Genomic DNA, 11,054 nt, shown 5'->3' on the forward strand with positions numbered 1-11,054 from the left:
TACAAGTTTCAATGCCCTCATTTTGGAAGAGCTCTCTTATAAGGTCAAATGTAACATCTTCTCTTTCATTTATATGTGCTTATTGTGGATTCGAAGAATTTAGTGGTTACATATTAGTAATTAATATCAGTTAGGAATTCCATAGGGCATGATTAGTTAGTTAGGATTTATACAAGACATTAATCCTAAAAAATAAAAGTTAACCGTTTAAACATTAAATTTGATATCAATGTCAATAAAAACTTTCCACTAACCCTTTCCACTACAACAATTACAAGTACTAACTTTCCACTAACTCTCTTATAAGTCTAACTATTTTTCTTCTCTATTTGTGGTCATTCAATACACAAGTTGATTTATTGTTGAATGCATATATTGACAAGAGTGGGAAAGGGAAAGGCCTAAGCCAGGTGGTACAACTCCCATTGAAGAGGACAAAGAGGGGGGAAGAGAAAGAAGAGGAAGAAGAAAAGGATGATTTTGAGAAGCAGGACAACAATAGTATGCTATAAACATCATGTTATTGCATCAGAAAGTTTGAGCTTTCTTTGTTTATCTAGGCACCATTACAATGTATCAAACATATTCAATATTAATTGAGTTATTCATGGTGAATTGACAAAGATACAACTTTATTATTGAAGAGAGATTTTTTTTTAGAAAATAGAAATCTGATATAAATAAGAGGAAATCAAGGGAACATAACTCTCCCTTGTGAGTACTGAAGTTCAAAACAGCAGGAAAAAAGCAAGGAACACAACAAAGAAAAAGGAAAAAAACAAAAGAGAAACATAGCAGAAAACAACCAGGCCCAACACGACAGAAGCAGCAACAGAATGAGGAGCCAGACTCAAAGCATCCAAGTCACAGCAAAAACCCCAGCAAAAAACAGAAGAAACTATGGTGTGGGGTAACAAGGAGAAATATCAACCGCGCTCACAAAGGAGGGACAACCTGCAAATGCAGCGCAAACAGCAGCAATGTCGCGCAAATTTGGAGAAGGCCATAGACAGGAAATACAACGCAGCTCAGAGCTTACCCCAAAGAGGGGTCATTCTATGGCAACCCGATTTTGCTAAGTGATCAGCGTGACCGATCGCTTCTCTGTAGATGTGGGAAACACTTAGACAATTCACTTCCGTGCATAAGAGATCAATCTGCAATAAATCTTGACATAGTTTCCATGGTCTCTTTTTTTTTGAAGCAATCCATCATACCGCAAGAGAGGAATCAGATTCAATAAGAATGTCTCTAAACATGAATTGTTTGCAAAATTCTAGAGCCTTGCAGATCGCTTTCACTCCTGCCTCGTACGCCCACAGAGTACCAACAGCTTCAGAGAACACCCCCAAAATCTGTCTAGTAGAATTTCTCAACACCCCACCAACGCCACTCTTGCCCGGATTTCCCAAAGAAGAGCCGTCTACATTGAATTTCATAATGTTTTCCGGAGGGGGGAACCAAACAGCAGTACGCGGATTTGACTCTGTAATCTTGAGAGAGATTGCTTCAAAATTTAGAAGGAAATCAATCATAGCATAGGGGCAGTCTTTTCTCCATGCTTTAATCCACCAGGCGATTCTTGATAAATGCATATCCCAGACATTTACACTGTTGAAATTAGTGCTTTGAAAGATAAGACTGTTCCTATCCAGCCAAATGCTGCAACAGAGAGAAAATGGGATCAGCTCCCATAGAACCTGATCGGAGACGCGTCTGAGAGAGTTCCACTCCAGCAGCAAGCTTTCTAATCTGTTCGGTTAGCACCAGTTGAGCCCTTCACGGTTCATGATGTCACACCACAGTTTCCATATCGCATCACATAATAGCATGAGATGGCAGGTGGATTCCACAGCTAGGCCACATATGTAAGGCCCGAGTTTTTAAGTTCATGCTAAGTGAATAAACTTCTTATTCACGATTAGGGTTGATGTAATGTGAAGGGAAACCTGAACGAAAGTTTATTAAATGAAATATATTTATGAAGGAGAAAGTTCAGGAAAAGTTCAAGGATTGCATTATGATCGATAAAAGTTATAGCACGATCGTTACACGCTTAAACCTAGGTCAGAAACCCTAGTATATAGCTAATTTTCACTTTTAGGCACGACGGAAGTTAATTCCAAAAATCTTCAGAGAAATGTTAGAACTTCTCTTATTCCATATATAACAATCGTTTCGAGGCGAAACTCTAGGATCTACGAACGTCCGATTCCAATCATCGGAAGTTTGCCGAAACCGAAACCCTGGTATTTCAAAACCCTAGAATCACCCGACTATGAAGACTTTTTCTATTCGGAACATCAAATGAAGATTCTACACGCGTACACCCATTTCTCTTGATGATTTCAATCTTTCTTCAGAAGGAAGTTTTCTATTCCGACATCCGATGCAAAAAGCAACTTATCGGGTAAAATAGTTTTGTACCGACTATGCATTAGTTGCCAAAAATACAAGGAGACCTCATTTTAGTTTTGGAATTCTTTCGCCAAAACATATCTTAGAATTCATGGAGAATGACGCCGGAAAAATCAGATTCGCGAAACTTTCATTTTACCGCGTTTTGCCAACCTCTATATATAGCCAAGAAATGAGAAAAAACAAATATCTTACCCATTTCATCCAAGGAGGCCGCGAGTTTGAGAGGAGAGGAGGAGAAGAAGATTTTGTTCAATCCTTGCTTGATCGTTGATTAATCAGTTGCTGCTTCAAGGTTTCGAGGTATAGTCGCTAATCCTTACCTCTGATCGCTTTTTCCATAGCTTTTCTGTAGAGTTTTCTGAGCGGATAGTTTATGGGTTTTTGCAAAACTATCCTGAATCTTTCATTTCTGATTCTAAACCTCTTCTATATGTGCCCAAGATCACTTCTGCCGGATTAGATTTTCCGTTATGTCGCCGGAATCAATTTTAGCCTTAAATACCCATTTTTGGAGTTTTTGAGGTAAAGCTTCAACCTTTAGGCTAAAAACTATCGCCTTAGCTTAGTGTTAGTAGGATTAGTTGTCATAAACGTCGTTAGTAACGTCCCTGCAAAATTTTATTTTTGAGATTTCAGTTTTGAAAATCCTAAGTTAAAAATCATGACCAAAATACCCCTGCGACAGTTTTTGATCCGATAATTTTTCCGAGTTCAGAATACCCTTAGTTACGGCTTATGATAGCATAGGAACCAAGTTTGATCGAAGAAAAATCGAACCCCACAATTAACCAAAGTGGCCGAGCCCTATAGGGGGGAGGAGGAAAATTTCCTTTTTCCGAAAACTTGTCCTTTCGCGCTAGATTATCGTACCTCGGAGTATGTATTGCTTCGTGTAACCCTAGTAAGTATTGATAGTTTAGTTTCCGATAGATTCTGATAGTATTTCTGTGGTTTTGCTCTAAAGGTGACTTTGAGGAATTCCCTGAGGAACAAGGCTTTGAGTGCGAGGAAGCACTAGTTGATCATTCTGGAGAACTTTCAGGTGAGGGCTTCTCACTGAATCTCTAGTTAATGCTTAGGGTCGATGTTTCGACATTGTTTACTGTTTATGCACTGGATTGTGTGTGATTGGAAAATGTTTTCTGAGGCTTCGGCTGACAATGTAGATGATTCATCTACTGAATGTTTTTGAGATTGACTTACATGCTATGTGCTATGTGGGTAATCTAGGATGTGTGGTGCATGCTTTATATGCTAAGTGCTAAGTGTTAATGTTGAGATTTCTTGATATATGACATGTTGTTGATTGTGATGATTTAAATATGCTTTACACTGGAAATCTGAGATTCTGAATGGTGAGAATAGCGGGCAGGTCATGCCGATTTTATTTTGAGAGTTTTGAGAAAGTTTGATAGGACGAATGAGATTCGGGCCTTGTATAGGGTTTATGGATCGAGACATTCTCTGGAGTCATTTGGGGATTCGGAGATCCCGAGAACTTATAGGATTCGCGATAAGACTAAAGGGATAATTATTTTGTAAAGAAAACTCATAAGACATTAAACAACCTCTAAATCTTTAAGTAATGGTATAAATCTCGAAAGGAGGCTTTGGATGCAAATCATAGTTTTGGAAAACGAGAAGTGTCGTCGGATCCAAGTGTTGAGTTTGTTGTTGATGTGCTGTTGGAGCAGCGTTTGTTGTTGTGCTGTTGGAGCAGCGTTGGTTGTTGTGCTGTTGGAGCAGCGATGTTGTTGGGCTATCCTGGGGATAAGTCCGGGAAACCGTTAGTTTCCGAGAGTATGATACTCTGTGCTCGCTGAGCAGTTGTGACCATCGGATTGAGATGAGTCGGATGATTTGGAGATCATCGTGGGTTATGTGTTGGCGTGAAGTGTGTCTTTTGTCGCAGAATCGACTTTACCTTAGGGTAAGCTTTTAGAAACTTTAATTTACCTAGAACACGTGGCGACGTGTCGAGTGAGATCAGAGACGTTGGTTGACTAATCATCCTGCATTCATGCAACATTAATGGGGTATTAACACAGGACGTACTCTGGACCTCGTCGGATTCCAAAATGGTCATAAGACCCGGATTTCCGTGAAAGAGCGTTTGTAAACGTCTCTTGTAGCAGACCGAAATGGCAGACCTACGGGTTACGGCTGATCTGACTACCGCTGTCGTTGGAGTAAGAGGCACGCGGGCCGAAATGGTCCCACCGTGGCTGGTGCTAGGGCTGATCCGTTGATGTCCATCCGTTCCGGATTGCATATTGGTTGACTGGGTTAACCTGCATACATATCATGCAACATGCATACTAATTTAGTTGTTGAGTGTGATTGGTAATTGTTAAACCTATTTGGAACATGCTAATTGCTATTATTGCGTTTATGTTATTGTGGAACATGCAACCCTAGGAATGACATCTCTAGCTATAAGCCTAAGTGGCTATCTATTACTTGTACCTATTGGGTTTATTATCTACATAGTTCTTTAGAGTTGACCCTCGCGTCTTCTGTGTGTGTTTTGGCGGACAACGCCTTTTGTCAGATGAATATTGCGGATTGGTTCACCATGGTCCACCCTTCGGGTCGTGGGTGGTTGACCCCGCGAGCCATCAAGCGACGTATTCGGGGCGCATCATGGAGGATCACGTGGATAGCGGAGGACTTCTGAGGTCAGGAGTGTTGAGGCGATGCTCTATCAGCTTCAACTCGCCACCGGGCGTTCATTGTGGACCAGGACTTGGAGGACCACCACCACCACCATTGTCTTCAGACGAGGAGGATCCCTCAGAGGAGATTCCAGTGGGAGTGCCTTCGGCAGGGTCTAGTGCACCCACCGTTGCGATCATCGATGATCAGGGTTCGGGCCCTAAGCCCGTGAGTCCAGCATCGGAGCGCACTGCGGTTGCGAGGGGAGGACGGATAGGGTTAGTAGACTTGGTCGTTCTGGATTCTGATTCAGACGACGATCATGCTAGCACATAGTTTTGAGTGTTGGTATGAGCTCCTCGAGTTAGGATTAGTGTAGGAGTAGAGTTTTAGCTCTGACAGTCTTGCTTCATTTGTTACTTAGGGGACAGGGTAGATCCGCCTATAGCTTTTTGTGTGGTTTCCTTACGGGAATCACAGAGAGTTGGTTGGACTTAGGAGGTCTTATTTTCAGGCCATTGGGTCAGCTGATTCTCAGTTTTGAGGGATGGTGTTGCGGGCACTTCACCCTTTTCATTTGGTTTGTATATATTGCCTACGGGCGTTGCACTTTTCTTTCCGTCACTGGAGGTTACTCGTGACGAGGTTGTTACTTACAGCGGGGGCTGTTTATATTTTGTATATTAGTTCTATTGCTTTTCGCTTTTGGGTTTTATTTAATTCAGTCTTGTCTTAGTTATTATCGAAAAAAAAATATTTCACGTTTTTCCGCATTAAGTTTACTTTTGGTTACTAAAGTGACGCCACCGAAATCGGGGTGTTACAACATATGCTACAAAGCCCTGCATTTTCCACGGCTACCCCTCGTTTCAATAGGTTTTCTTTGACAGCGATCTTGTTCAACACGGCTTGCCATAAAAAAATGACAACTTTTGGTGGGGAAATTTTCCGGATTTTCTTTGATATGATAAAGGGGTCGGTTTCCAGCACTTTTATTTCCACAAGATTGTAGATCGCCTTCACTGAGAACATTCTCATTTGATCTCCAAGCCACAAATTCGTGTCTTCTCCTTGACATGGTAAAACTGAGTTGATAAAGAGGTACAACCTTTTCTTTTCTTCTAATTCCCAGCCAAAGCATTGCCTTCGGAACTCTAGGGACCAACACTATTTACTACCAATGAAACTGCAAAGTTCATGAACCATTGCATTTTTCTCAGTGGCAAGAGCAAAAAGTCTCGGGAACATTTGGTTTAGTGGTAACATCTATACCCAGGGGTCCAGCCAGAAGCGTATTGCATTTCCTGATGCAAGCTTGCAGAAGAGTGCATCCCTAAGAGATTTAGCCATTACCGTGTCCTCAAGAAGGTTTTTCAGGATGTCTTGTGACAAAATAGAACAATTCGTGAAGCTCTCAACCACAAGATGTAAAACCAGAAGCTTTGGGTCCCAATTGTACTTTGAAGACATGATTCTCCGCCATAATGCGTTCTTCTCCTTCCCGTATCTCCATGCCCATTTTAGTAGCAAAGCGCGGTTCTTCCAGCCTAAGAAACCGAGGCCTAAACCTCCTGGCTGTGAGCTTTTACAGACTTGTTCCCAAGCCACCCAAGAGATCTTTTTCCTACCTTGAGAGCTGCCCCATAGGAAACCCCGCATCAGTTTTTCAAACTCTCCTATCACACCATTTGGCGCCTTGAAAACACACATGTAATACACCGGAATAGAAGCAATTGCACCTTTCAAGAGGACTAGTCTTCCACTCACGGATAGGAAATTTGAGCTCCAAGAAGCTAGTTTCTTTCTCATCTTCTCTATGATGGGCTCCCAAAAAATTCTCCTTCTAGGGTTATCCCCCAATGGAGCACCAAGGTACTGCATTGGTAGAGATCCACTGCTCACTTGGATTCTGTTTGCAACCTCAAGTACTCTCTCATCAGCTATATTGCAGCCTATTAATTGAGATTTATCAAAGTTAACCTTCAAGCCCGAGGCCCACAAGAAGGCTTCCAAGGCAGCATAAATCCTCTCTAATTGGATCGCATTATTCTCACAAAATATGAGTGTATCATCAGCAAACTGTAGGTGGTTAATAATGAGACCGTTTCCCATGTTGAAGCCACATGGCGCTTGATCCACTGCCAGTAAATTCAGCATACAAGACAATGCATTTGCTACAATGTTAAAGAGTAAGGGTGAGAGCGGATCACCTTGTCTTAGCCCCTTTTCAATTTGAAGAAAATCTCTGGGAGAGTTGTTCACCAAAACAGCCAATGTAGCGGAGGAAATGCATCCCTCAACCCAAGTTCGCCTTATCCCCAAATCCCATCTCTTTCATCATGTTGAGAAGAAAGTTCCAGTCAACATTATCATAGGCCTTGGCAAAGTCTAGTTTTATCACAAAGCCACCCTCACTCGACTTATTCATAGAATCCACCACTTCATTCGCAATGATTATACAATCCGCAATTTGACGATCACTAGTAAAGGCAAATTGATTCTGGGTAATTAGTGATGGCATGATGCTTTGCAGTCTTGTGGCAAGGACCTTTGCTATCAATTTATAAACGCTTCCTATGAGACTAATAGGTCTATAGTCTGTGAGAGCTGTCGGGTTAGCATTCTTGGGGATTAGTGTGATGAATGCCGCATTTAGCCCACGGACTAGTTTTCCATGCTCAAAGAATTCTTCAAACACTTTTACTATGTCACCTTTGATTAAGCTCCAGAACTCCTTGAAGAAATTAAGGTTGAAACCATCGGGACCGAGGGCTTTGTTGCCATCACAAGTTTTAATAGCATCCCAAATCTCTTCCTCTGAAAATCTTCTCTCAAGAAAGGCTCTCTTGTCATCTCCCAGCTGAGCAAGATTTTGGCATTTGAATGTTGCGTTTACCCGCTGCCCTTTCTTGTAAAAACTGTTAAAATGATTGAACACAGCTTTTTTTTATCTCCCTAGGGTCATGAATTTGAGCACCATCAACCTGAATCTGGCTCATCTCTTTCTTTGACTCCCGGAGTTTGCAAACTATGTGGAAGTACTTCGAATTTTTGTCCCCTTCTTTGAGCCAACGAGTTCTAGATTTCTGGATCCACTTGCTTTCCTCGAACCTGTACAACCTCCATAAGTTGTTTAAAATTTCAAGTTTGTTCTTCCGCAGCTCCTCACGGACCCCCTCACTCTCCATACGGCTCATAATAGATTGAAGTTCCTCTTCTAATGCTTTTAAGCTTTCCACACCCCACACACCCTTGTTGCTTCTCCATTCACAGATTCTTGAGCGGAGTCCCTTTAATTTTTGCATTAGAGGATAGCTGGACCAGCCCTCCACCACAGCTGAGCACCACCACTCTTCAACCATTTCTTTGAAGCCCTCTTCCAGAAGCCAGTGGTTAAAGAAGCAAAAAGGTTTAAGGCTAAAATCTTTTGATCCAACTGTAAGAGTCACAGTCCGATGATCCGATACATTCCAATCCTCTGCCGCCTGAGATGCCCCATTTAAACTCAGAATCAACATATCATTGACAATCCATCCGTCAGTTTGCTCCATAATCCCCCATTTCTCGAGCTAGTCCATGTAAATTCTCCATTGCGCATGGGTAAGTCAAGCAACATGTATTTCTCTATGAAGAGTTTAAAAAATTGATCACCAACACTGGTATTCCATGGACCTTTTCTCTCCGACTCATGGAGTGTCATTGAAGTCACCGCCAATCGCTATGGGTCCATGATGATTATTCAGAAGTAAACCGAGGTCGGAGAAGAAATCACCCCTCTCATCCTCTGAATTAGGACCATAGACGTTTATCAACAAGCATTGTTCAGAGATGTTGGGGAACTTCACAGTCAGGCCAAGGAATCTTGGATTCTTGGTCGTGCTTATCAAGTCAAAGTAGCCGTGCCTCCACATTGAAATCAACCCTCCAGCAGACCCATTTGCTGGAACCGTTTCAGCTTTAAAATCCATGCCTCTTGCCCATCCTTCCAGGATATTCACATTATTTTCATTAATCTTCGTCTCTTGAAGAAAAATCGCCACAGGTTTCAGTTTATTGAGGGCCATCTTTGTTGCGTGTCTCTTTGAGGCTTTCCCAAGACCTCTAACATTCCAGCAAGCCCACAATTTTTCCATGATCAAAAATCAGCCTCAATGGTAGTAATCGTACTTGTTAATAAGCTTAATCCTGTCTCCTGGCACCAATCTGGTCAATCAGACCTTGAATTGCCACTTCGTCAGAACAGTCATACACCATACCAAGGTAGCCCCCATCCTCCAGGCGCTGCGGCCTCTAGTAGTGGCACCAAGAGGCTCCTCCTCCGTATGAGGAATGATCATCAATTGATTATTTTCCGTTGGACACTCCACCTGGGAAGCCTCCAGGGAGGTACTCGGCGCGGCCTTTCTTAGTCTTCCCCTGCGTGAGGAAGAGACAGGGGTGGCAGACGCTGGAAGGGTCAAGTTTGAGGGAACATCGACGGTAATGGATAGGGTAGGGGAAGGAGTCTGTGGTTCTGAGGGGAGATTCACCTTAGAAGATCCAGACCTTAATGATTGAGCTCGGGTCCTGGGTTGTGGGGATGGAACACGACCCGAACCAGCTATCGCATGGCATTTTCTTGGTCTCCCTCGACCCCTTTTTGGTGTTATGGGGTTGCTTGTTGCTTGGGATGGATAAGCTTCTATCCTTGACTCCATAATAGTGAGGATGGGCTGGGTCTCACCAGTAAAGCCCACCTCACCAGCTAAGGGTTTGGAAACTCGGGGGGGGTGTTGGTAAATCTGCAAGTGCACGAATCCACCCGGTTTTAAATATCGAACCACAGGGATTGTGAGTGAATAGATTCGGTTCAAGCTTTGAGTTTGAAGGTTTGTTTTATTGAGGCAAACATATGTCGAAGTAGTAATAAGGAAAAAGAAAATATAAATTTAGAAATGAAACAGAAAATGAAAAGAAAGAGTGATTTACTTTGGGTTCTTGCTCAACTAATCAATTCAAGCACATCATTCTAAGCACATGTTCTCATGAATCTCTCCTTGATGTTATAGCCTAAGCAACTACCTATCGATGCCTCGCATAGATAATTCTTTCAAACCAAAAGATAAGCCCAATTCCTTGCGTACTTAAACATTTGTTTGAAGCATAAAGATTATAAAGTTCAGGCCAACAAACCCCAACCCTTCCTCTATTCCTAGCAGCAAGTAAAGAAGGGGTAATCCCACAACAAGTCCCTAATCTATAATAAACTTCCGTTCTATTATAGAAAAGCATAAAGCTAGCACAAGTTCTAACTTGAAACATAAAGCATAGATATGGGATTCAAGGAAAGAAGAAGAACATGTGGGAAAGAACTTAAGATTATAACTCAAATACAAAAAGTCTTACAAAGAAATCCAAAGCAAAAGAAGATAGATTAGCCAAGCATGGCTCTTGGCTAAGAACCTGAATTACAAGCTTGGAAGCCCTCTCTCACTCTCCTAGATGATCCTCTCCTTCTAAACTTATGTAAAAATGGAATAGATATCAAAGATTACAAAAGAAAATGACTAAAATCCTATTTATAGGCAAAAATCCCGAGTTTGGGCTGTTCCCGGCGCTCAGGCGCCAATTCAGAGCGCCTGAGCGCCAATTCCATCCTGAAAATGAGCCTCTGGAAGGTAATTGGCGCCTAGGCGCCAATTAAGCACGCCTAGGCGCCAATTCCAGAACCCTAGAAAAAGCAATTGGCGCCTAGGCGCCAATGGAGCACGCCTAGGCGCTCTGACTCGCTGGAAAACCTTTTGATCTTCATTTTAACTCCTCTTTACTCCTCTTTAAGCCTCTCTTCAACTCTCCAAACCTCTAGACACTCCATCTTCAGCTGTTACAACCTGAAAACTTGATGACAAAACTAGGAAAATATCTAGAAATTCAAAGGTTAGTTTTGCACAAAGGCTCCAAAACAAGTGGAAATTGCCTATGACTCTTAAACTCTAATC

General features: G+C 42.1%; 1 protein-coding gene across 1 annotated transcript; it reads right to left on the reverse strand.

The window, feature by feature from the left end:
* Positions 1-8,762: 8,762 nt before the first annotated feature.
* LOC130712637 (uncharacterized) lies at positions 8,763-9,209 on the reverse strand. The gene has a single exon (XM_057562458.1). The coding sequence runs from the start codon at positions 9,207-9,209 to the stop codon at positions 8,763-8,765; it is 447 nt and encodes a 148-aa protein (XP_057418441.1).
* Between the last annotated feature and the right edge of the window lie 1,845 nt (positions 9,210-11,054).

This window comes from Lotus japonicus, chromosome 4, assembly GCF_012489685.1.
Source record: "Lotus japonicus ecotype B-129 chromosome 4, LjGifu_v1.2".
Lineage (NCBI taxonomy): Eukaryota > Viridiplantae > Streptophyta > Magnoliopsida > Fabales > Fabaceae > Lotus > Lotus japonicus.